The sequence below is a fragment of the Nipponia nippon genome, unplaced genomic scaffold (genome assembly GCF_047370975.1).
Source record: "Nipponia nippon isolate SJK-2023a ecotype South Korea unplaced genomic scaffold, ASM4737097v1 scaffold_7, whole genome shotgun sequence".
Taxonomy (NCBI): domain Eukaryota; kingdom Metazoa; phylum Chordata; class Aves; order Pelecaniformes; family Threskiornithidae; genus Nipponia; species Nipponia nippon.
In genome coordinates this window covers 11,252,659-11,276,479 of record NW_028262391.1, presented here as the reverse complement: position 1 = coordinate 11,276,479, position 23,821 = coordinate 11,252,659, and the positions used below count along the sequence as shown (strand labels likewise).

Genomic DNA, 23,821 nt, shown 5'->3' with positions numbered 1-23,821 from the left:
GATGCTTTCCGGATGGGAAATGGCTCCCCTGCGGCGGGGGGAGGCTGGCACCCGGGGGGGCTGTGCCTGTGGCCCACCGGGCTCCTAGGGGCCGCGGGCCACCTCGGGGGGCGGCACGGAGGAGGGGCGAGGCCGGCGTTGGGTGCCTGGATCCGGTTGTGGTTTGGGGGCTGCAAGAAACCGGGGCCGATGGAGGGAGGGAGGAGGGCGCGGAGCGGGGGGCCCCGGCAGCCCGGGGCGGGGGGGCGCAGGGACCCTGCGGGGCCCCGGGCGGGGCGGGGGGGGAGGCTCGGCGGGGCACCGGGGCACCCCCCGCCCCAGCCCCGCCGCCGGTAGAGGCGGCCCCCCCGCCAGGCCCCGCCCCCGCCTTCCCCGCCACCAGGTGGTCCCGCCCCTGCGGCCGGGGCGGCGTTCGAGCCTCGCTCCGACCGGCGGCGGGCACCCACCGCGCCGCAGCGGGCAGGGCCGGGCCGGGCAGGGCGGGCGGCATGAGCGCCGGCGGGGAGGCGGCAGGTGAGGGGCGCGGGGCCGCCGCCGCCCCCGGAGGACCGTCGTTCCCCCGCGGCGGGCCGCGCTCGGCGGGGAGCAGCCCCGTGCCCAGCCCCGGGTCCCCCGTGCCCGAGGAGGTGAGCGGGGCGGTGTGCGGGGACCGGAGGGGGGGCCGCGCCGCGCCGTGCCGTGCCGTGCCCCGGGGGTGCGGTGCCGCCCCGGGATGCGGGGGAAGGGGCGGGGGGGGTCGTGTGCGCGTGTGTGTGAGTGTGCGGGGGGGGGGTCGCGTGTTTTTACGCCGGGGCAGTTGTGTGTGTGCGGGGGGGCGTTTGCCGAGGAGGGCTCTGCGGGAGGGGGCTCTGTGCGGGGGGGGGGTTGTGCCCGAGGGGGGCTTGGGGGGGGGTAGGTTTTGTGCGTGGGGGGGCGGCTCGGTGTGTGTGCACGGGGGGGGAGGGGGCTCTGTGTGTGTGCGTGTGTGTGTGTGTGTGCGTGCAAGGAGCCCCCGGGGGGCGGCCGTGGGCGCGGGCGGGGGATGGTGCCCCGGGCGCGCGTGTGTGTGCCTGTGCGGGGGTGGGGGGCCGCGGACACGCGGGGTCCGTGGGGGGGGCGGCGGGGCGGCCGGGGACCTGCGTGGCCGGGCTGTGCCGGGGCGGGCCCGGGGCTGGGGGCTGCGGGGGTGTCCGTGTCCGTGTGAACGGGGGGGGGTTGTTGTGTGCCGGTTGCGGGGGTGCTGAGGGTGGGGGGTTCCCGGGGCGGGTGCCGCTCGTACAGGGGGTGTCCGTGTCCGTGGGCGGGGGTGGGGTCGCCCCCCCCCCCCCCCCGGCGGCCGGTCGGGGCAGGACCGGGAGCGCGGCGCCATCTTGGGAGCCATCAGGTGCCCGGCGCGGGGACGGGCGGCGGCGGCAGGGGGGCCGCCCCTTCCCCTCCCCGCCGGGCCGCGGCCGCCTTCCCGCGGGGGGAGCCGTGCCGCCCGGCCCCGGGCTCTGCCCTCGGTCCCCGGAGCTGGCGGGGGTCCTGCTCCTCCGCCCCCGGCTCTGCCGTGGGCTCTCGGCACTCCCGCCCCGCCGGGCCGTGGGTCCCCGGGACCCTGTCCCCAGCGGCGCCGGGCTCTTCTATCTGACCCCCACATCGCCGGGCGCCCTCCCAGCCCCGGCGCCTTCTCCCTCGGGGCTTGAGTCAGCCGGCTGTGGGTGGGGGGGCGGACGGACGGACGTCCCCGGTACCAGGACTCCCGAGCCTCTGACTCAGGCTCTGCCGGGCGGCTGCTGGGCTTTCTGGGTGTCCCATCGTGTCTTCATCGTGTGTCCCCTCTCTGTGATCTGGGTTTTAAGGGCTGCATCTGTCGAGCCAGATGATGCAGATGGGTTACGGGAAGGATGGGTGTTAGGGCGACCTAAATATTACGTGCTCGTATAAGTGCCTGGCGGTCCAGGGCCGCCTGCCGGGGTCGGTCGTGATCCTCGGCTCAGGTAGGAGTATCTGGGGAGTTTAATTGACACGTGATGTTTGTTGCAGCCGTTGCAGAAACGACAGAGAACCGTGGAGGACTTCAACCAGTTCTGCACCTTCGTTTTGGCCTACGCAGGCTACATCCCCTACCCTGAAGAGGTAAGCGGGCTTGCAGGGTGTTCCTCTGCCAAAAGACTGGTTCTGGTTGCAGACCCAGCTCCTACTTCTTCTCCTGGAGATTCATTCTCCATCCCCAGCCCCTTCCTCCTCACCCTGAACATCTGCGCTGCGGTCTCCCATGCTAGTCCTGTGTCTTCTCCTCTTGCAGAACGAGCCCTGGACCCACGGAGGCAGCATGAGTCCCCAGAACAGCACGGGGAGCACTCAGGACAGCGATAGCTGGGCCTCGTCCCACTCCTCCGACTGCCACGTCCTGACGGACGACGGGAGGAGCAGGAATGCCGTGGCCAGGGGGGCTGTGGACAACAGCTTGCTCGTGAGCTGCCCTGCCTTCCCCACCGGCTTCTACGATGTCCGGCCCCAGCAAACCAAACGGAAGAAACCACCAGCAAAGAAACTCATTTTGGAGCAGGAGGTGGAGAAGAGGGTGCCGCTGGGCGCTGGGAAGGGCTTTGGGGCAGAGCAGGACGGGGTGAAGGAGCTGGCTGTGCTGGAGGGACAGGTGCCTCCCGTGAAAGAGCAGCTCTTGGAGCCTGCCCCCAACCCGGCTGGGGATCCCCAGCCCAACTCCCTCCTGGAGGAGCTGATGAAGGAGGAGAAGGACTGGATGCACGGAGCGCAGGGGACCGAGAAGCCAGCGGGAGATGATCCTCAGCTAAAGGAGCACGACCCCTGCTCTGGAGGGAGGAAAAGCCCCAGTTCTTGTAGTACCTTGGACCAAAGCGAAGGGGAAGATGCAAGCAGAGGGAGCTCCCAGCTTAGCGGTGAGTGTCCGAGGGAGCACAGAGGGCCCCGTTGTGCTGCGGCCAGTGCCCAATATTGTCCCTCCCTCGGCCTGAGCCACCCTTGCTGGCTGCAGGGCAGGCTTGTCGATGGCCCAAGCCTCTCCCAGCAAGGGGAGTCCCTTGGGGACCTGGGAGGACTGAAGAGCAGAGGGCAGGGAGCTGGCTCTGTTCTGCAGAGCGAGCCGTACAGACCTGAAACGTGTCTGATGTGGGGCATAAGGGCACCTTGCTCATCGGGTCTTTGTTTTTTTTCTCTCTTTTTTTCCCCCCCCTCCTTTTTCAACTTCAGCAGTTGAATTCGCAGCAGCTCCCAACACCAAAGCGGAAGGTGAGTGGGGGACTCTCCCATTGAACACCGGGGGAACTGGCTAGTCTGGCCACAGCCAGACCTGCAGCTGGTAAGGTGGTTTCTGACCGGTGTCTCTCTCCCTGGCCAGACGACGATGCCTGGGATCTGATCACCTGCTTCTGCCTGAAGCCCTTCGCAGGGAGGCCCATGATCGAATGTAACGAATGCGCTACCTGGATCCACCTCTCTTGTGCCAAGATCCGCAAATCCAACGTGCCTGAGGTTTTCATCTGCCAGCGATGCCGCGATGCCAAGCAGGAGATTCGCCGCTCGAACCGAGCTCGGACGGTGCCCCGCAAGCGCTTCTGTGACTGAAGCTCCTCCAGAGCAGGGAGGCCGGGCGTCCCCTTTTTAAACTGAAGACTGTAGCCCAGTTTGGCTAGACAATCAATGCACAGTAATGGCAGGGGAGGGGCTGGGCCGTGGGGCTGGACTGTCCCCCTTCCACTTCTGACTCCGGGAAGCTGCCACGCGTGCCCTCCCTGGGGATCGCGTTGGCCACAGAGCTCGGTTACCCCAGAGGTGTGGGGGGGAGAGGAGGATGGTCCAGCCGCGCACTAGGTCACTTGGAAACATCTCTGTCCTCGCACAAAGCTGGCTCAGTGCCTTTCCCCCAGGGCAGCCGAGGAGAACCTAGTCCAAGTAGTTTTTCTGTGGTGTGGTGGAAGCTTACACTTATCCTAAGATGTGATTCCCCTTCCTCCTTTTTCCTCACCGTTTTCCTTTCCTTGCCTCAGACCTGCGGGTGGGCTGTGATGGCAAAGCCCTGGTGACCCAAATTCTCCTCCAGCAAGTAGGGCCAGCCCAGGCGAGCTCCCTCCACAGTGTGCCGCCCTCCAGGGCGGGAGGGGAAGGGACATCGGTCCTGCTGGCGCCCAAAGCAGACTGGGGTCTGCGTCTTGGGGGTATTGGTAGAGCCGTCCATCTCTGGCTCATCAGCCTTGTAGGCTGCACAGGGGAGGTCCTTCCCCTGGCCCATGGTGCTCCCGGTTTCGTTTGCTGTGCCCGTGTCCCCAGGATAGGCCTGTTGGGTCAGGAGCAGCAAAGGCATCCTCTGGTAGACGATTACACAGGCTGCTCTTGCTGAGCAGCCCTCCTTGGTTCACTTTCTCCAGTTGCACTGAAGTCTGCTGTGTGAAAGGGGGGTGGGATTCCTGGTAGGAGACTGAGCAGTTATCCTCGGAGCTGGCTGTGGCAGGGCTGGAAGCCCTTTGGAAGGGGAGCAGGAGAGTGCCCTAGTTAGCTTTCCATGTTTTCCAGTTTAAAACAACTGAAGTTTGTACCCTGTGGCCATCTCCTGCCTGCAGGGCTGTCTGGTGGAGCATCTGCTTCAAGACCAGCTGGATGCTGAGTCCTGAGCTCAGATGGAGCCTGGAGCTGGGAGGGCCTGCCTTCCCAGCACTCCCTCCATGACAGAAGTTGGTTTGTTTGGTTTTTTTTTTCTGGACATATAGAGTAAAACCTAATGACTTGTCACAAGTGGGCCCAGAGCCCCTTCTGCTATGCAACCGCTGCTCCAGAGACACGCCTTCTCCAGGCCCCCGGTTAAGTTCGGCAGTGGAAGGCTTTTCCCCTCTCCTTGTCGCGCGTGTGTGATCTCCTGGGGCCCCACCTCTTCCTCACAGCCCCTCCAAAGAGCCTGGCCCATGTGCCTTCTGCACTTTCCCTGGGGGAAGCGAACCCTGCTCCTGTCCTGGTGACACTCGGCTCAGCCCCCGGCGTGCCGCTGCCCACCGCGGGGAGTGGGACAGCCCCCACGTGCCAGTCCCCATGGCTATATTTCTTAACTGGGTTCTTTCCTACTTGCACATCTGGTTACTGTGGGACCACAGCTGGGGGAGGGTGTGGGGCAGCCCCCTGTCACTCAGCAGCCCCCAGGCTCGTCCCTGTGCCTCTCTCCTCCTGTGGAAAGCCTGGGCCCCAAAAGTGCTTTATGTTTTTATAGTTACTTTGTATTGATATGTAAAATAGCAAATTCTGGTCCTTGCCCTGTGGAGTGTGGCTGGAGTCTTATGTATATAATAAAGTACTTTTGCCATAACGGTGGTGGCTTTGGCATAGTTCAGTGGCTTTGGGTCTCACGTCCCTCTGGGACCCGAGTGCTCCCCTTCTGCTGTGTCTGGGAGGGGACCTGGTGTGGGGATCCCACCCAGCCCTGCTTCCCCCCCGGTGAACGCCGAGCTGCACAAACAACAGGGAACAAGTGGGCCAGTGCACGTTGTATTTAATAGAGCCATGCCCACCTCCCCGCCCTGCTGCGGCGCATGGGGCTGCTCCACAGGAACGTCCTCTGGAGCTGCACGGGCTTGGGGACAACCTCTTCAATGGGCACCATCTTCCTGAGGCTGCAACCAACTCATCGTGAGCATCACGGGTTACTCCAAAGCAGCAGCAGGTCTGATGCCTCGGGGAGGGTGTCCACACACCCCTGCTGCGACTCTTTGAGGTACACCACGAAGCTGTGTTTTGCTCTTGGGCTCTGACAAACCTTCCCTGGCTCTGCCTCCACTCTGGAGCAGAGTTACGATTTAGTCCTGACAGCAGTTGAGGTGCTAAAGGATCCAGTTTTCTCCACAAAATAAGTCTGTTATTCCAGCACAGAGGCATCGCTGGCTTCCCCTGCGGATCTGGAGGCGTGCCAGCTTTCGTCAGGCAGCACAGTCGGGTCAAATGGGGAACGCAGCGATAGGGACAGGACAAGAAGGCACTGGGGACTGAGCGCGGACCTGGCGGGGGCAGGAAGAAGTCACTGTTGGAGGGGACCCTGACCAAAGCAGGGTCCTGCTGGTGCGACGTCGAGGCAGTTGTGTTGGGGCAGAGGCAGCGAACAGTCCAAGAACAGCAGCAAAATTGGGCGTAATTTCTATGCTAGAGGCCAAAGCTGGGTTTGTGCGGCCAAGCGAGCATCCTGGCAGGCGGGGTCTACTCCTCCTTGGCCCAGACTGAGCCGCCAGCCTTCTCCTCCAGGTGGGGAATCACCGCCTCGGTGTAAAACTTCTCCAGCTTGGGCACCGTCTGCTCCCAGAAGTTGGCGTCAAACTCCACGGGGACCACAGCCGTCTCCTTGGTGGTGTGCACCACGAAGTCAGCCTGCTGGAAGCCGGCAGCCGCCAGCTGGCACTGGACCTGGGTGAAGTAGGCATGATCCTTCTTCAGGGTGTAGGAGTCCCCGTCCACCTCCAGGCAGAAATCCTTGTCCTTGCAGGCCTCACGCACCGTCCTGTTCCTGTGCTTGTAGGGACACTTCACCTCCAGCAGCCCTAGGGCCTTTCCCGTGGCTGCCTCCTTGATGACACCGTCCGGGCTGGCGGCGATCCACTTCTTCTCCCGGTGAATGAAGAGGCCACAGTCCTCCACCCGCACCGGCTTGCCCACCGCCTGCGACTTCAGCTGCTCATAGGCCTGCACGGCCGCCTTCTCGTTGCGAACCCCCCAGGACATGGCCGGTGTTTGCACCCCGGGGCCGGAGCTCACCACCGCTTTCAGGTAGGACTGGGGCACCTCGTCCGTCTTGCCGTTGGCGAACTTGCTGTTGGCGATCCTGGGGGCCACGGAGGCAGTGATACGGTTCTCCCGCCACTCATACCACTTGGGGTTGCTCCACTGGCCCCGGGTCTCCTTCTCCACCCACGGGATGTCCTGGCTCTCCAAGGGGAGCAGGAACTGGCCCCAGGCCCCGCTTGGGTCAGCTCCAGGCTGCTTCTTCTGCGGACGTGGGTCAGGCCTGGCCGGACCAGCGGCTCCTTTGGCATCAGGTGACTTCTTCTGGGTTGCAGAGCAACCCCTGGGGGATGCTCTCTGCTGGTCCCCGGCATCTCCTAGGGCGCCGCGGGATGCTGCGGGTCTCGGCTGAGAGGAGTCTGGCTTTGCTCCCCGTCCCTGGCCGGCAGCTCCGGCAGCTGGAGCGCTCCTGGATCGGCTGCCCGCAGCCGTGGCCTTGGCGCGAGTGGCCGAGGCAGAAGGCGGTGGCGCGGCGGGGGCGGTTTTGGAGGCAGCTGTGGCTGGACGAGGGGATGACGTGCTGGTGGGCTCCTTCCTGGGTCTCCCCATTGCTGCGTGTCGGTGGGTCTCGCGCTGTGGGCATTGAATAAAATTGAACGTGCGTCCCCAAAACACAAATCTCCCTTTCTTTGGCCCTCCCTGCGCGGGCTGCCGGGGCACCTCTGCCCCCGCGCCTTTTCTCGGGTGACGCCAGCTGGCACACCATGCCGGCTGGTTCCACGGTGCTGGGGTGCGCACCCTGCCTCCCCCCCGCCCCCCCCCCCAAACCAGCCCTGCGTGGGGCCGGGTCTGCCCACGGCAGCCCGCGCTCCCGCCCCGTGGCCGGGCGGGCAGGGGGACAGCGGGGTCTCCCCGGGGCCACCTCCGCAGGGACCAGGGAGCGGTGCCCGTGGGTGCCGCGGCTGCACGGGGACCGGGCGAGGCTCCCCGAGGGCCCATCGCCCGGACACGCGTGGGGGGCGGACACCCGGCACCGCCCCGGGGGGAACCCCACGCGTGCTGCGGGGCCGGGGCGCGGGGCTCCCCCGGCCCGCAGCGGCCGCCGCCGCCCGGTGCCGCCCGCTCTCACCGCTGCTCCGCCGCCGCCACCGCTCCGGAAGCGCGCCCCGCCCGCACCACGTGCCCGCGGGGGCGGCGGCGGCCCCGGGACGCGGGGCGGGGAGCGGGGCCGGGGCGCGGTGCAGCCGGGCCCCGCCGCTCCCCGCTAGAGGGAAGCAGCCGCTCGGCCGTGCCCGGCGGGCGCGGGCCTGCCCGGACCTGCCAACTCCCCTTCCGCATCCCCTTTTCCCTCTGTTTTCTCCCCAGGGTCTCCCTCTGCCCCCCGCCCGAGCCCCCCCAGCCCCCCCAACATTTTGCCCTGGGCTGGGGACAAGCCCCTGCAGCTCCCTCCGTGCCCTGCCCGCTCCCCCCCGGGGCCTTTCGGGGGGGTTTCTCTTCCAGGTCCTCTTCTCCCGGCCCCTCTCCCTCCTCTGCCTCCCCCGCCCGCCTCCTCAGCCCCGGGTACCCCGTCCCCGCCCGCGAGCAGGGGCCCGAGCCTGGCAGGGATGCAGGCCAGCACGGTCCTGCTCGCCACCCAGCACCCCAGCTTTGCCCTCGGGGTCCCAAGCGAAGGGACAGGCACCTGACGGGGCTCCGCCGCGCTGCTGAGCCCCAACCGCTGCTGGCCCGAGCCGATCCGAAACGCCACGCTTCACCGACAGACCCTGCGCAGCGAGGCAGGCGTCAAGGGCGTGGGAGTTTCGAGTTCCCAAAACCCACGGAGTTTCGTTTCCAGCAGCGAGCCAGCCGCTCAGTAAGCCCGGCTGCCCCAGGGTCCCCACGGCTGCCCCAGGGTCCCCATGGCTGCGAGCCCCCGCTATTTTCGGCTGCGGAAAGGAAACCCAGCAGCCACCAGTGCGTGTCCTGGGTCTGCCTGCGCCAGCATCCTGGGAGGGCTCCGCTTCAATCTGGGCAGGAGGAGCGCTGGCAGCTTTCCCAGCTCCCTTCCCCAGGGGTCCCCGATGCCTCCGTGAGCCATGTCTCTTCCTCTGCTGCTGTTTCATTTCCTGCTGCTCGTTCCCTCCAGCCCCTCCATAACTCCCTGCAGCTGGGCAGGCCAATATTGTACACGTTAAACCAAGGTGTGGCTAATTTTGACCAGGCATTCCCCTCCTCCATGGCTCCCCCTCCTCAGGATCCCCTTTAATTTGTGCTGATTAACGAGCAGCAGACGGCTGAACAGGGCGCCCCTGCCCCTCTCCCTGCAGGCAGAGCCTTTGCCTGTGCTGGGTCCGAGGAGCCGCAGCTGCATCGAGTGCAGTCGCTCCCAGCCTGACACCGGCCGGTATCAACTCGGGCTTTGGGTTATTTTCTCCCATCGCACTCATTTCACAGGGCTTATCAGTGACTTAGGAGCTGAGAGCATCTGGGAGAGCTTTGTGGTCCGTGCTCCCTCTAGCCAGCCCTATCTCTGGGTGATAATTCAGCTCAATAAACCCAGGACAAGGTACAGGTGATTTGGGGATAAATACCCAGATTGTGGCTGGTCCCTTGGGTGGTATGGCAGTTTCTGTTGAGGGCTGCGTGGGGTTGTTGGGGCATGAGGGCGTTTAACAGAGCCCTTGGGCTGAGCTGGGCCTGCGTTTGCAGGCTTTAATGCACGCCTTAGCTCAGCGCTCTGCCGAAAAGCAATGCCGAGCTCTCTGTGGGTTTATTTGTGGCTGCAATGAGCTGCTGTAGCGCAGCTGTGACGGCACAGAGCGGGGACACGCATGTCTGATGCTGGTGTGGGCGCTGTATGGAGCGGGATGGAGCCCATCTGCGTCTCACCGGGGCTGCTGTGCATCGTCAGTGTGCTCGGGGAGGCTCGGCTCTGTCCCCGGGGCTGCACATGCCGTGGTTATTCATCTGCCGTAACGCCGGGGCTGCAGACAGCATCTGACGCCGTGGGCTGGCTGAGCCCCGTCACCCTGGCTGGTGGCACCGACCCAGCACTCGCATTTGGATGCTTTTCTTTGCCTCAACTTGGCCTAGAAACAATATCTCAGAGAAAAATCAAAGCTTGCGGGTTTTTTTTTTCTGGGGCTGGAGCGGCTGTGGTGCTCGCTGTGACGATGGGAGCGGGAGCCCCGTGCGTGCCGCAGGCTGGGTGGATGTGCTGCGGTGTGCGCTGTGCCTCCAGCAGCTCACAGAGCTGGTGTCTGTCATGTAGGGCAGGTAATATATGGGTTAGCATTCTTCTCCTGTGGTCACAAATGACAGGGAAGGAGAGCAGCTGCATGCTTTCGCTCTCCTCTCTCCCCGTGCAGCACAAGAAGGGGAAGTGGCGTGCCGTGGGGCATCTCGCACGGGGAGAGGGAATGGCTCAGCATGCTCTCACAAGCACCCCGGGGACACGCAGAGTGCCTCTCTGCCAGATAATTGTGTTGGCTGAAGCGCAGGGTAAGGGGTCGGGAGGAGGGAGCGTGCCCCGTGCTACTGCGTGCGGCAAAGGGCGTCTTCCACTGAGATCTTCCTCCTTCGCTCCTGCCGTCGCCTGTGAAACCCGTGCCGAGGAGCCAAAGCCATAGCAGTGCGTGGGTCAGCTTAGAGGTGAGATCCAGCAGGGAGACGCTGCTCTGCCAGGCCTCCTCGCTCCGGTGCCGCTCCGAAATCACCTGCTGAGGACTGGGGGGACCGCTCCCCCCCACCGGCGCTGCTCTTTCTGCCCCGGTTTGTGCCCGTGTGGCTGGGCTGGCTCCGGGTTTGGCGTGGCTGCGACGGTGGGTTTTGCGGCACGTGGGAGGGTGGGGGCTCCCCTCTGTGTGTTCTATAAAAAGAGCCGCGGCAGCACAACCCTATCTATAGCACAGCAAGGGAGCTGCCTGCACAAGGCAGGGCAGGGATTAGCCCCAAATTTGATGGTTTTCTCCAGTCCCACTTGGGAACGTGGGACCGGCAGTGGCGGCTGAGGGATTCCCAGCGCGCCCCAAGCTGGGCTCAGCAGTGAGATCTTCCTGCCAGCAGATGTGTCCTGGCTTTGCCGGGATTTCCTGACGGTCTGTACCCTCCCCATGGGGGCTTGTTGTCACGGTTGTCACCCAAAGGCTGGGCTCTCCCCAGATTCCCCCTCTTCCCTGCTCTTTGGGGCTGGGATTTCACTGCAGCACATGGAGGCTGACAGTGATGGTCCCGGTGGGACCCCAGAATGTCTGGGTTTGGGGTGGGTGCTCGGCATCCGCCGGTGCCCTGTTCTCTTGCAGCAGTCTCGGGGCAGTTGAGACCTCTTCTAGAGAGGCAGGTTGTGACACTTGTGGCCCACGATATTTGTACTGGAGAGTTCAGCCGGCTGATGGGGGATTGCATTTTGCCTTGTGCTTTGTTCGGGGGGCACGGGGGGCGGCTGTGTGTCCCAGGCAGCCAAACCCCGTGTTTGTGGGTGCTGCAGCATCACCCTGGGATTTCACCAGCACCTGAGTTTGGCTGGACATCTCCATGCTGTGCACATAGAGCAGCCCACGGCCGCAGGCCCTGCTCTTGGCCAGTGCCTGTCACCCTCTGGGGGTGCTGTCCGTCCCCTGAGACCCCGGGCACCACCCATGAGAGCATCCCCCAGCCCTCCCCGGGGCGGCAGTACCAGGGAGTGTGTCTCTTTAATGAGGCTGGGCTTGGAGCAGCTCTGCTGCTGGCACAGGGAGTGAGGGATGGAGCGAGGGCGGTGAAGGAGCCAGTGCCAGAGAAGGAGCCTGCAGCAGGGAGAGGCAGGGAAGGACCGCTCATCCCCCCTGGGTACTGCGGCCCCCTGAGCCGGAGGGGCAGCGAAACCCACCCCCAGGGCAGAAGGCTCTGCGGAGGGCAGGGACCCAGTGGGTGCTGAGCTGAGCCTGCAGCCCCTGTGTCATCCTCCTCCTCCTCCTCTTCCAGGTAAGGGCCGGGGCGGGGGGGGGGGAGCCTGGGACCACGGTGGCCCGGGACCCTGCAGGTATCCTGTGATTCCTGGGTGCCCCAGGGTTGCACGCCTGCTTTCGGGGTAGCCCTGGATCACAGGAGGGGTGAGAGGTGGGAGATGAGGCAGCAGGGCCACAAAAGTGCTGAAATCACCATCCAGCATGGACCTGACAGGGCTGGCTTTAATAACTGCTGGGAACATGCCCCAGGGTATCACCAGCTGGTCCCTGGCCCATGCCACAAATGTCCCGTGGCCGGAAGAGCAGCAGGACCCTTTTGCAGGGCTGCCAGGACATGCTTGTGTCAGGGGGAGGATCTGGGGGGGCTGGGACATTTTTTTGGGGTGTACCTGTGTTAGGGTGCATTGAGGGCAAGTAACTCCTGTTCCCTGGCATGGGGCTGGGGTTTTCCAGGGGTTTTAGCGGCTCTGGGGAAGCGAGAGCAGCAGTTCTGGATGCAGTGCATGTGCCGGGGCGTGTGTGCATGCATGCATGCGTGTGTGTGTATATGTGCGCAGCAGGTACTGCTCTCTGTTTCGACTTCCCAGCAGACCAAGGAGCAGTGCCAGCCAGGGGACAGCACCACAGGCTGGAGGCTCGGGCTGGGGACAGCCCAGCCGAGCGCGGTGCCAGGCAGCCCTTCGCCCCGTCTCCTTCACCTGCAGCCACCGGGGAAATCCCTTTCCCCCTCCGCTCCTCCTCTTTGGGCTCTCTGCAAAGCGGCGTGCCCCGTGGACAGTGGGCAGCAGTGCCATAACCTCCCGCCTCCATGGCCTCCTCCCTGCTCCAGGAGTTGGGATGGATCCTGCTCTCCCGCCCTTGTGCTCCATCCCAGCAGAGCGAAGCGATGTCCCGCGGCCAGGGGAGGCGAGGGAAGCAGGGGGTAATGCGGGTGAGCAGGAGGGGCAGCGATGCCTTGCTCCAGGCACTGCCACGGAGGCTTGGGCTCCTCTCCTTCCATCCTTCTCTTGTACCGGCCTGTGCCTCTGTCACCAGTGGAAATTTCCACTGGGTTTCCCTGTGCTGGGGCTGGCCTCACCCTTCCCCAGGACCACGCTGCACCCCGGTGCAGGCGGCTGTCGCTGCAGCAGGTGAAACTCTGACAACTTTGCAGGCAGCTAAGGAGGGTCCGCTGGGCTCAGGAGCCTGGCTTGCGGCAGCTGCCTTGCTGGAAAAACTCAACCTGCCCATGGGCGAGAAGAGAAATGTTAAGTTTTTCTGACCTAGAGAAGAGTTAGCTCCTTCTTGCCTTCGCCGAGGACTTTCTGCTGCCGGCACAACGAGCCGCCCCCGGCCCTGCTCCTGCTGCAGCCCCCTCTGTATCAGAGATGCTGCTGGTTAAACCAGCTCCTGCGGGCAGCAGGTGGGGAGGGAGGAAGAGGAGGGGGCTGCGAAGGCACTGGTGACCATGCTGGGCTTGGGGCCGGGGACCTGCTGGTGATGCCACACTGGTACCTGAGAACAGTTTGCTGCCGCAGGGGAAGAGGACGAAGAGGCAGGGGCGAGGACCATCGGGTCTGGTTTTATTCATTACCACAGGGCTTAGAGCAGGCAGCGCGAAGCACGGCAGGGCCAGATGGGCCCTGTTTACTCTGCGAGGGTAAATGTAAAGAGAAGTGATAAAAAGCAGCCGGGATGGCTTCTCCGGTAAGTCCCTGGTAAACAAGCCGGTGGTGCCCCGGCCAACGGGCGGCACAGCAAATAGCAGGCGCGTTGCTGAGCATTAAGCCAGGTGCCTTGGGAACAAATGGAAGGGCTTTGGGGCAAAATTGGTCTTCAGTGGCTTGATGTGGCTGGGCTGGGGGAGTCCCAGTCCCCAGAGCCCGGCTGGGTGCTGTGGTCAGGGCAGGACCCAGCTGATGCCATTCCTGGTGGTGGCACAGCCGGCATGGAGGAAAACCAGGCTGTGCATTGTCCCTGTGCTGCCTTGTGTGGTGGGATAGCAATTTGGGGGGCTCAGCAGGGCATGCAGCATCCTGCACGTGGGGTGAAGACCTGGAGATGGCGGGGGGTGGTTGGGTGGCCAGGACCTGCCAGCATAACCCTGCGATGCCAATTGAGCAGATAAACAGCTCCCCTCCGGCATAATGGACTTATTTTTCTGGGATGCAGCCACGTTGCTAATGCACTTCGGCGCTTCTCGGGGGCTCCCTGCCTTGTGCCAGCCGTGGGCTCGGTCCTGGTGCTGCTTCCGAGGATGTAGCCCTGCTCCGCTTTCAAGGATGCTCTGAGAGAGGCACCCTGTGACCGCGTGCTGAGGCCCCCCGAGCCTCCTGTTACCGATGCTCGTACGAGCCGTTCCCAGGATGAAGGCCACCGGAGTGGCAGGACCAGATGGCTCACTTGTACCTGGCCTTGTCCTCGCCCTGGGCGCGGTGCACGCTGAAGCGCTGGCACACGGCGTGACGCGGGGACCTCGCTGCTGTTGGGTAGCAGGCGCTTGGGGCAGGCAGGGGATACGGTGTGGAGGTGCAGACCCACGCCTGCAGCGGGACCCATGCACACCATCCACGGAGAGGCAGGGCTAAGGCCAACCCGAATATTTTATGTGAATATGCAATGGCACGCGGTAAGGCAATGTTAGAGAGATGCCTTGGCTCCGGGCAATTACCTGGGATGCTGCTCCCAGGTGGTTTTCCCAAGGGGAAGAGAGGTGTGGAGGGGGTTGGTGCCCTGGCTGGAAGGCATCCCCAGCCACCTCTCTTCTCATGACCGCTGCCAAAGGGTGGGATGCCACACACGTCCATCTCTGGGCAGAGCGTCACTCGCCCGGAGGCAGAGCATCGTCCCCCGAGCCGGGCTCCCCCCTGCAGTGCCTTCCCCCCTGTGCCATGCTTCAGTGCAGCGCTGACCTTGTTGTTAATTATTAAACCCCCAGCAAACACTGCTCGCTGTTTTGTCCTAGATACACCGTGGGCTTCTCGCCCTTTTTTTTCTTTTTTTTTTTTAAAAAAATATAAAATTACCCTGGTAACCTCTGTGGGTGGATGGAGATGGGAGCAGCAGATGCTGCTCTCCCAGCCAGTGCAAGAGATGGTCTGGGGAGGCTCTGGAGCCACCAAGCTGCTGTGGGGTGGCCAAGAGATGGGTTGCGTGTGGCTGCCTGTTATCCATCATGTCTAGGAGTCCCTGCTTGTCTGCCAGGACTTGGGGCTTGCATGTAACTGCTGATGCCCATGAGAAGTTATTTCACTGCCCAGCAGCCAGGGATATTTACCCGTGGGGTGGAAGAGCTCTCTGTGGGCTTCTGTGACTCCAGACCCAGTTTCCAAGTGGGCTGGGGTCCGAGCAGAGCCCTGGGTCCAGGTCCATGTGTTTTGTGGATGCTGCAGAGCAGCATCCCTGGGATGAGGAGGGCTGGGGACCTGCTCCCCCCCTGCAGTCTGGGCAGATGGAAGCAGCTTACGTGCACAAACTCCTTGCCTGCAGCCCCCATCCCCGAGCACCAAGTGCCTGCCTCCCCTCTGCCCGCAGGTGCTCACCGAGGGACCATGCCGGGCCTGTATGCCCTCTCCTCCTGGGAGGCTCTGCCCCTGAAGAGCTCCAGGGTGAAGGCTTGTGCCAACGGGTACTCCCTGAGCATCACCGCTCACCTCGTGTACACCAACCCCCATGAGGAGCCTGTGGAAGGTAAGGGGGAGCTATCAGGGCTGGCAGGGACCTGGGCTGCCTGCACGGACCCCTGAAAATACCCATGCTGGAGAACATCCCATCTCCAGCTCACCTGTGTCCTGGCCCCCAAACCTGGCTCAGTTTGGGGAGAGAAGGTGGAGGTCAGTGGTGGCGGGGGCACCGCCAACACCCAGCATCGCCCTGCAGGCAAGAGAAGAGCGAGGCTAGGCAAAAACATTCCCAATGCTGAGGAAGAGGGGGATGTCATCCTCCCTGCCCTCCTCCGGGCTAGTGAGGCTCTGGGTCCTTCCTGCATGTTGCCCTGCTCCCGTGCATTTACATCGCCCTGCTCTTAGTGGTGCTGTCATGGGCTGGCCGGTGCCGCGGCAGTGTCTGTGCCAGGATATGCCTCGGCATTCTCTCCTGCCCACAGGCATCTTCATCTACCCGCTGGAGGAGTCGGAGGTAGTGGCTGGCTTCGAGGCAGCGGTGGGCAGCCGGCGGGTGACGTTCCAGGTCCAGAACCGGCACCGGGCACAGGACTGTTGCCTCCAGTGCGGCCCCAGCCCCAACCGGCCACGCCGCTGTGCCAGTGGTAAGTGCCGTGGCATGGGTGATCCTGTTGGGTCCTCCAGGCTGGGAGGCTCAGAGCTCAGGGCAGGCTCCTCATCCTCACTGCTGCTTTTCCATGAGGACTGCTGCTGCTCCCTGTGCCAGGGCAGCCCCGTCCCCTTTCCCCTCCATCCACTTCTCCTAGGTCTTTACCCTTTGCATGGCCTCTCTTGTCCCCTTTGAGAGTAATCAGTGCAATTAACACCCTCCTTCCCCAACCTCGCTGAACCCCCGCGTCCCTCCCCTGCCCAGGCCACCTCGTCCTGGATGAAGACACAGAGCGCTCCACCTTCGTCATCGTCACGGGCACGCTGTGCCCGGCGGAGAGCCTGGCCGTCACCCTGAGCACAGCGCAGGAGCTGGCGACGCTGCCGGAAGGAGCCCTGCGCCTCCTCCTCCCCCCCGTCCTCACGCCCCGTGTCCCCACCGTCCCCGAGAGCGAGCCGGCAAGCTTGTGTGACGACAGGTTGGCCCTATGGTGATTTTCATGGCTTCCTCAGTCTCCGCCATCCCGGGGGGGGGATGTCGATGCTGGGCGAGCTGGGAGGGGGCAGGAGCCATCACTGCCTCTCCCCTTGCAGCCCCACCAGCTGTTTTGGGGGGCCGGGTGCCCGGAGCCAGCCGTCCCTCGCAGCACCTGCAGAGAGCGTGGATGTCTTTCGGGGACGACCCTGCAACCCTTTTCCTTATGAGTTTGCCTTTGAGCTGCTGGTGAAGGGCCCCTGCTTGCTGGCAGGTAGGGGGGCAACTCAGGTGGTGTCAGCTGGTTGGATAAAACCTCCTGAAATATGGGTGACAACCCCCGGGATGGTGTCCTCCTGGTTCCTCCGTGCTTCTAGGGGGACACAAGCCCCCTTCCCAGGCAGCCTCTTGCGCTCCCTACCTAAGAAGAAGCCCTTTCCCCCTCCCACCCTTGGGGCTGGGACCTCCCCAAATTCACCCCACGCATGGCTTTGGGCAGCTCTGGGTCAGCAGCTTCTTTCCCCAGGGAGACGCAATGGATGAGGGAGAGGATGGGTGAGGAGGGGATGCGGGGTGGTAGGGACGTGCTTCTGGCCGCCAGCCCAGTTAATCCATTAGAGCTGGCAGGGAGCAGCCATTGCTGCAGCGCTCGGTCCGGCACAGGTGCGGTGCCCAGTGGGGGGGGGGCCGAGGCGGGGGGCACAAGGGGCTACCCCACTGCCTGCTCCCCCCCCCAGGGCTGGAGAGTCCATCCCATGCCCTGCGAGCCGACGCCGACCCCTGGGCCAGCTCTGCCACCACCACCTGCGTCACCCTGGCCGAGCCCCACCGCTATGACAGGGACCTGGAGATCATCCTCTACCCCTGCGGTGAGGGGGGACGGTGCCCTTGGCGGGTTTGGGGGAGATGGGGCATCACCCCAAAAGCATCTGGAGCATCCCCCATGGAGCAGGGCAGCTCTGAACTCCCCTGTTGCCCCCCTCAGAGCCCCACCACCCCCACCTGGTGATGGAGGATGGCACCATGACGTACCCTGAGTACGAGGCCCACGTCCGAAGCCGCCGGGATTACGTGCGGATCGCCAGGAAGGACAGCAGCGGCGAGAGACAGGTGATGGGGCATGGCCACTGCCAGCCCAGTAGGGAGGAGGAGGAGGAGGAGGAGGAAGGGGGGAAGCGGTGGGAAGGGGGTGAGGAAGACCTCGCCGTGGGCCTGGGGGTGTGAGAAAGCTCCCGGCCTGCCTGGCTCGCAGGTGGTTTTTGTGCAGAAGCGTTTCCACAAAGACATCTTCCCCAACCCCGTGCTGATGCTGAACTTCTGCCCGGCGGCGGAGGGCATCCCTGGGGACCTGCAGAGCGTCACTCGCGAGGTCCTCTTCCTCGTCGACCGCAGCAGCACCATGAGCGGCCCCGACCTCGACAAGGTCAAGGTGAGGCATGTCCACAGGGCTGGGGATGCTCTGCAGGTGGCCGGTCCTTAGCAGCCCTCCCCGGTCCCCGCTGTCACTCCAGGAGGCTTTGCTGGTGGCCCTGAAGAGCCTCCCGTCAGGGACGCTGCTCAACATTGCCAGCTTCGGCGCCGATGTCAAGCCGCTCTTCCCATCCAGCCACCTCTGCAGCAATGTGAGTGCTGCCGGGCAAAGCCCCCCACCAGCCCCTCTCCGTCCCCCCTCCTGGCTCCCTGGCATGGGGTCGGGGCTGGCGAGATGGGGGAACGCTGCAAGACCGGCTCTCCGTGCGGGCAGGAGACACTGCGGCGTGCTTGCGAGCATCTTGGCGGGCTGCGGGCAGACACGAGCGGCACCAACCTGCTGGCGGCCCTGGGCTGGGCGCTGGCACAGCCCCTCCACCACGGCTACCCCCGCCAGCTCTTCCTCTTCACCAATGCAGCGGCGGGCAACGCAGGCAGGATCCTCCGGCTGGTGCGCAGGCAGGCCAGCACCGTCAGGTATGGCACCGGCACTGCTGCAGGGTCACAGTGCTCTCCATGTCCCCTGGGCTGTTCTCACTGATTTCTCCTTCTGCAGCCCCAAATCTCACCTCCGCCAGTCCCGAGGGTGTCTTTCACCCATCACATCCCCCAGCCCCACCGGCTCGGCTTCCCCTGGGGTGCCCCAACTCAGCACACAGCTGAGGCAGCATCTCTGGCTACCAAACACCCCTGCCCCTCCCTGCTGCAGGGCTTGCCGCCGGGCTGCCCAGCCCCTGGCACCGGCCCGGCCATGGCTTTTCATCACCTGGCTCTCTCCTGCAGGTGCTTCAACTTTGGCATGGGCCCGCGGGTGTGCCGGCGGCTGCTGAAGGGCATGGCCAAGGTCAGCCGGGGCTGCGCCGAGTTCCTGAGCCCGGCCGAGAGGCTGCAGCCCAAGGTAACACCCGGGCAGGGACAGGGGGCACAGGGGCCACCATGGTGTCTGACGCTGGCTCCTCTCCCCACCCCAGCTGATCAAGATCCTGAAGAAAGCGATCGAGCCGGCCATCAGCGACATCACCATCGACTGGTACGTCCCCGACAGCATGGAGGCTCTGCTCTCGCCCACCGAGCTCCCGGCCCTCTACCCCGGTGACCGCCTTGTCAGCTACTGCGTCCTCTACAGCATCGCCCGCTTCCGCGACAGGCGCCCACGAGTACGACCGGCACCGCCCTGGCATGGAGAGAACGGCACGTTCCCAGTGTCGCCGGCTTCTCCCTGTGCCGGGGGCGCTGACGGCGGTGCTCTCTCTCTGGCAGGGCCGGGAAGGGGCTTGCCGGAGCTCCCGGGGCTCAGCCTTCCCCTCCCAGGAGGAGGTGCCCAGTCCCGGGGAGAGCCGCCAGCCGCCCCGGAGCACCCCGGGATCTGGGGACACCTCCCTGGAGCTCTCTGCCGGGGGCACGGAGGCGTCAGAGCGGAGTGAGTGGGGCCGGGGCCGGGGTGGGGGGCAGGTGCAGGAACCGTGGGCTGATGGGCTGTGCGCTCGCTGGGCAGGTGCAGATCCCGTTTCGGGGGGAGACATCTGGAAGCGGATTTACCAGCCCTCCTACATCCAGGAGCAGTACGTCCTGACGCACTGCTCCGTCAGCACCGACCGCAGCCAGGGGCTGCTCTCCCACAGCTCCACCAGCAGCGAGTCCACCGGCTCCCGCGATGTAGCCCCCGAGGGCGGCTCCTCGGCCCCCAGCGCCGATGCCACCTCCCAGCAGGGCCAGAAGAGCCTGTCCCTCTGCGAGTCCTCCACCAAATCCGCCCCACTGCCCTCTGTCCCAGCTGGCACCAAGGTAAGGATGTCAATGGGGTGCAAGGGCCCATGCATGGAGGGGTTGTTCCTGGCTTAGCTGGGGTCTGGCTGCCCCGTTGTGCCTGGACACGTGGCCGCCAGGCTGGAAACACAGCATTGTAGCCTGGATTTTAAGGAAGAATCAGCCGTGGGCGCCACGAGGAGGCTCCTGGAGTGGTTTTGTCCTACTGGAATGGGACAGCTGGGGACGAAGAAACCCCCTAGCCAGCTCAGATCCTTGTTGATGCTACAGAAATTAAGTCAAACTAGCTGGGCTGGCATCAGGTAACCAACCTGCCAAGCTGGAGTGGAGAGGGTGGGCTGGCTGACCCCCTGCCCGGCTCCTTCAGCCCTCGGCCAACACCACCTGATGCTTCATTAGCAATGGGCCACATCCCCTCTGCTTCATACCCGGGTTTAAAGCCCAGCCAAGTCACTGGGATGGGGAGAGGCAGCTCCCCCAGTGACGGTGGCCCCGAGGCTGGGTGAGGCCAGCTGTCACCCACCTCTGGGACATGTCCCTTCCCAGTGGCACGGGTTAGGTAACCTGCTCCTGCCACACAACAGCACAGCTGGTGGCCTTTGCTGCTGAAATGTCAAGCGTAAGTGATTTCCCTGCAGTGTAAATGATCCTCCTCGGGCTCCCTGCTGCTGGGGCGAGAGGTGGCACGGGCGCCTGCTGCCCTGCCGTAGCTTTTAGGTGAAGCATCTCAGTGCAGGGACATCACTCTGTGCTGGGAACTGCATCCCACCCTACCACCATCCAGCCTGAGCAACCGAGCTAAACCCCTGCACGCACAAAAATCCCTGCCAACTCCTCCTGCCTCGGCGTCAGCCTGAGTCAGCCCCCAGGGATGTTTGCAAACTCCTGTCTCGGTGCCATCAGTCCTTCCCATGTGTACGAGGAGCCTGGTGAGCATCGCCTGCCGCCCTGGGAGGCTGCCGGCTGCCAGCCTGCAGAGCGGCGGGGCTGGGCGTCAGCCAGCGGCTCTGGCCAACAGCCGGCCGGGGCCACAGGTGCCCCATCACGGCTTGGCGCAGTCTGGGCTCTGCACCGGCGCCTTTGCCGGGCTCGCCATCAGCCTCCCCCCCTCCGCAGGTGACGGTGGCCCAGAGCACGGAGGAGCTGGCACGGCGGAAGAAGGCGCTGGCACGTGCCGCCCTGGCCGGCCGCAGCTTTTCCTCGCCACACGGGGAGCTGGATGCCCACCGGCTGTGCTGGGCACTGGAGAAGGTGTCGCAGAAGAGGAACCAGTCCCTGGAGGGGCGGCTGGATGAGCTGGGACCCCGGGCAGGGCAGCTGCAGCCCAGCACGGTGGAGTCGAGTGCGTGCTGGCTGCGAGGGGACGAGGGCAGCAGGGGCAGAACTGTGTACCCTCCGCCTCACTGAGCCCACATCTTGCCATTGTCCAGATAACCTCCTCTCGCCTACCCACCTGGACTGGGACATGCTGGTGGAGCCCTCCTACCTCTTCAGTGCCTCACCGGTGCCGGGGGAGCCCAGCCTGGGCGATGCCAGCCTGCCCCTGCGCTGCCAGGTGGTGATCCACGGGCTGCGAGCCGGCAAGCCGGTGTCCTGGGAAGTGACGGCCTCGCTGGAGTCGCTGCTGCAGCCCCGGGAGGGGCCAGGCAGGGAGGACCCCCCACGGCGGGCGGGCAAGGCCTGGGACAAGCCGCTGCACCGCTTGGCAGCACGCTCCGTCATCCGGGACAACGAGAACGCGGCGCAGCGGGAAGCCGAGCTGGAGCAGGGTGGGTGCTGGTGCACATGTCCCCCACCACGGCACAGCCCCGGCATGCCCCCACCTCTAACCACCTTGCTCTGGTCAGGTTTTTCCCGCCGGTTTCGCCTGAAAGCCATGCAAACCAGCAAAGCCTGCAACGTGCCTTCTCTCTACACCCGCCTGGTGCCCGTGGATGGTGCCACACAGGCACCGCTGCCCGCAGCCCCCGAGGTGTGGGGCACAGGTATGGCCGGGGGGGCCCGGCGTGCTGGGGAGGGGGCAGCGAGGGGACGGAGGGCTGAGGTGGCACTGTCCCTTGCAGCTGGCTTGGCCAGCTGGCCACGAGCCGCCGCGGCCAGGAGCTGGCACCACAGGAGCTCCTCGGTGGGTCTGGGCCAGCAGCGGGATGCGGAGGAGCAGGATGAGGCCCCCATCGCTGCAGGTACCGGTCCAGGCCCTTACATCGGCTTGTGCTCCCCAGGGCCCTGCCTGAGCACCGGGGCTCCTGGGGACCCTCAACTCATGGCTGCACAGGGCTGGTCCTGGCTGGAGCGCTGTGGATGCCTGGGAAGAGGCATTGGTTTCTGCCCCATGCTGGGAGGGGGACAAGGGGAGCAGCATAGCGGCCCTGGCAGCAGCTCCGGGCCGTGAAGGTCCCAGGAGCCCAGCAGCCCTCAGGGCTTTGCTCTTTTGCAGAGCGAGATGAGACCCCCGGGTCTCCGGCCAGCATCTCCTCCCCTACCTATGGCTGGGAAAAGCAGAACTGCTCGAACGGTGCGTCCAGGGCGGAGGGGGCCAAGGGCTGGATGGTGGGGGGCTGGGAGTGCCCCCAGCACCCTGTTGCTGGCAGCCGAGAGCTGGAGCATCTGCTGTGCCCACGCCTGCCCTCACTGCCCAGGCACAGGCACTGGGGAGCGGGACGCACCTCTGGGTGCACCGTGGCCCCCCATGCTCAGCTCTCCCCGCCTTGCAGGGCCTCCAACCAGCCCCTCCACCACTTCCATGGGCTCCCAGAAATCCACAGAGAGCATCGCCGGCTCCAGGTGAGGCTGCAGGGTGGGGAGGGATGCGAGGACCCAAAAAAGGGCACGTTGGGGGGAGAGAGGGACAGTGCCACTTCTGGAGTGCTGCAGGTCCTATGTTCCCCGCCAGCTCCTGTGGCGTAAGGGGCGGGTTTTGGTGCTCCAGCCCCTTCCCTGCAGCAGGCTGGCGTCCAGCTGCCCGTCAGGAATTGCCCCCCACCCCGCTAACTTGCCCGTTTGCCCCACAGGTTTAGCCTGAGCAGGCGCAGGGGGCCCAGCCTGGCACTGCGCCCGCAGTGCCTCAGCCCAGAGAGTGAGTGCTCCAGCAACCACGCCAGCCACGACTACCTCCCGCTGGTAAGGACCCCGTCCCACCCGGAGGGGCCGAGCAGGCACCTTCCCTGCTGGGTTGCAGCCGAGCCGCCCCGGCGATGCCTGGCAGCACCAGCAGCAGCACCCAGCTGAGGATGCAAACCCAGTGGGTGCCAACTCAGCCTTGCTGCATCCTCGAATGGCCCCGGGGGCCTTTACTGACATTTGGGGGGGGGGGGGAAGAGCATTGGACAGTCTCTGTGCCCCAGGGACGCTCTTGCAGCCCCCACCGCTGAGTGCTGGGGGCCGCGGTGGGTCTGCGCCCCTGCCTGGCCCCCCCAGTCGCCTGCCCCCCCATTGCAGGTGCAGCTGCAGCAAGCCCAGGGGCCGTTCCAGCTCACCGAGAGCTTCTCCGAAGTGGTGCAGATCCCTCTGGACCGCCTGCGCCGGGCCTCCCCCTACGCCTCCCACCGAGCCAGCCTCAGTCCCACGTCCCCGGGGGCCAGGAGCAGCCCTGAGGCACAGCCCGGCAGCAAGGAGGGCGAGGAGCCCGCCGCAGCCCCACAGCCTGGCTCGCCCCCAACCCGCAGCACTTGCTCTGAGGTGCTCAGCGCGGCCGCGTGGGCGCAGGCGGACAGCGGGCATGGCTCTGAGTCTGACACCGGCCCCCACTCGGCTGCCCCCTCCGAGGCTGGCGTGAGCTGGCAGGACGCGGGGCCAGAGGACCTGGAGAGCGCCAGCTGGGCCACGGCGGTGGCCTTGGCCTGGCTGGAGCATCGCTGCGCCGGCTTCTTCGAGGAGTGGGAGCTGGTGGCGGCCAAGGCGGACGCGTGGCTGCAGGCGCAGCGGCTGCCTGAGGGGGTGGACGTGGGCTGCCTCAAAGGGGCAGCCAGGCACTTGTTCCTGCTGCTGCGTCACTGGGACGAGAACATCAAGCTGAACATGCTGTGCTACAACCCCAACAATGTCTGACGGCCGCCGGAGGGGCCAATAAAGATGCCTGGCTCCACGCTGCCTGCACAGGCATCTCTGTTATGGGCAGGGAGCCATTGGCCCAATTCAGGCCACGCTGGTGCTCACCAGAGCTCACCTGGGGGGGTCACCCCCTTCCCAGCCATCTCCCATGGGAAGGAACAGACAGGGGACTAGGAAAAGCTGTGCTGGAG

The 23,821-nt window shown here is 65.1% G+C and overlaps 3 protein-coding genes across 7 annotated transcripts; 2 read left to right on the top strand and 1 right to left on the bottom strand.

Moving 5' to 3' along the window:
- The first annotated feature begins 379 nt into the window (after positions 1 to 379).
- Positions 380 to 5,293, top strand: LOC104015706 (PHD finger protein 13-like). 2 transcript variants are annotated; one of them, XM_087738969.1, is made up of 5 exons: positions 380 to 626; positions 2,005 to 2,097; positions 2,267 to 2,882; positions 3,196 to 3,231; positions 3,341 to 5,293. In XM_087738969.1, the coding sequence occupies exons 1-5, from the start codon at positions 489 to 491 to the stop codon at positions 3,565 to 3,567; spliced, it is 1,110 nt and encodes a 369-aa protein (XP_087595095.1). In that variant the 5' UTR covers positions 380 to 488; the 3' UTR covers positions 3,568 to 5,293. The 2 variants fall into 2 exon arrangements, with proteins under 2 accessions (XP_087595095.1, XP_087595096.1); XM_087738970.1 differs by having other exon boundaries at positions 468 to 626; positions 3,193 to 3,231.
- Positions 5,294 to 5,409: 116 nt separating this feature from the next.
- LOC148050815 (uncharacterized) lies at positions 5,410 to 8,747 on the bottom strand. 2 transcript variants are annotated; one of them, XM_087738968.1, is made up of 2 exons: positions 8,375 to 8,747; positions 5,410 to 7,326 (listed from the first exon to the last, which is right to left on the bottom strand). In XM_087738968.1, the coding sequence occupies exon 2, from the start codon at positions 7,300 to 7,302 to the stop codon at positions 6,175 to 6,177; it is 1,128 nt and encodes a 375-aa protein (XP_087595094.1). In that variant the 5' UTR covers positions 7,303 to 7,326; positions 8,375 to 8,747; the 3' UTR covers positions 5,410 to 6,174. The 2 variants fall into 2 exon arrangements, with proteins under 2 accessions (XP_087595094.1, XP_087595093.1); XM_087738967.1 differs by lacking the exon at positions 8,375 to 8,747 and adding an exon at positions 7,823 to 7,858.
- A 1,089-nt stretch (positions 8,748 to 9,836) lies between these two features.
- On the top strand, positions 9,837 to 23,664 carry VWA5B2 (von Willebrand factor A domain containing 5B2). 3 transcript variants are annotated; one of them, XM_087738944.1, is made up of 22 exons: positions 9,837 to 9,948; positions 15,132 to 15,287; positions 15,703 to 15,864; positions 16,134 to 16,347; positions 16,463 to 16,617; positions 17,081 to 17,212; positions 17,329 to 17,453; positions 17,596 to 17,772; positions 17,855 to 17,965; positions 18,088 to 18,290; positions 18,597 to 18,711; positions 18,785 to 18,970; positions 19,074 to 19,233; positions 19,309 to 19,598; positions 20,697 to 20,922; positions 21,011 to 21,349; positions 21,428 to 21,565; positions 21,644 to 21,763; positions 22,018 to 22,095; positions 22,295 to 22,364; positions 22,592 to 22,700; positions 23,019 to 23,664. In XM_087738944.1, exons 1-22 carry the CDS (start codon positions 9,846 to 9,848, stop codon positions 23,625 to 23,627), a joined length of 3,978 nt encoding a protein of 1,325 aa, XP_087595070.1. In that variant the 5' UTR covers positions 9,837 to 9,845; the 3' UTR covers positions 23,628 to 23,664. The 3 variants fall into 3 exon arrangements, with proteins under 3 accessions (XP_087595070.1, XP_087595069.1, XP_087595071.1); XM_087738943.1 differs by having other exon boundaries at positions 16,134 to 16,359; XM_087738945.1 differs by lacking the exon at positions 9,837 to 9,948 and adding an exon at positions 11,458 to 11,634 and having other exon boundaries at positions 16,134 to 16,359.
- The last annotated feature ends 157 nt before the right edge of the window (positions 23,665 to 23,821 follow it).

What these genes read in the sequence shown, in the direction of transcription:
- LOC104015706 (XM_087738970.1), top strand. Translation starts at nt 489, where the DNA reads ATGAGCGCCGGCGGGGAGGCGGCAGGTGAGGGGCGCGGGGCCGCCGCC. An exon ending in GGTCCCCCGTGCCCGAGGAG is followed by an intron (nt 627 to 2,004) that starts GTGAGCGGGGCG and finishes TGTTTGTTGCAG; the next exon opens with CCGTTGCAGAAACGACAGAG. An exon ending in TCCCAACACCAAAGCGGAAG is followed by an intron (nt 3,232 to 3,340) that starts GTGAGTGGGGGA and finishes CTCCCTGGCCAG; the next exon opens with ACGACGATGCCTGGGATCTG.
- LOC148050815 (XM_087738968.1), bottom strand. Translation starts at nt 7,302, where the DNA reads ATGGGGAGACCCAGGAAGGAGCCCACCAGCACGTCATCCCCTCGTCCA.
- VWA5B2 (XM_087738943.1), top strand. Translation starts at nt 9,846, where the DNA reads ATGGGAGCGGGAGCCCCGTGCGTGCCGCAGGCTGGGTGGATGTGCTGC. An exon ending in GACGACAGGTTGGCCCTATG is followed by an intron (nt 16,360 to 16,462) that starts GTGATTTTCATG and finishes CTCCCCTTGCAG; the next exon opens with CCCCACCAGCTGTTTTGGGG. An exon ending in GGAAGCCGAGCTGGAGCAGG is followed by an intron (nt 21,350 to 21,427) that starts GTGGGTGCTGGT and finishes TGCTCTGGTCAG; the next exon opens with GTTTTTCCCGCCGGTTTCGC.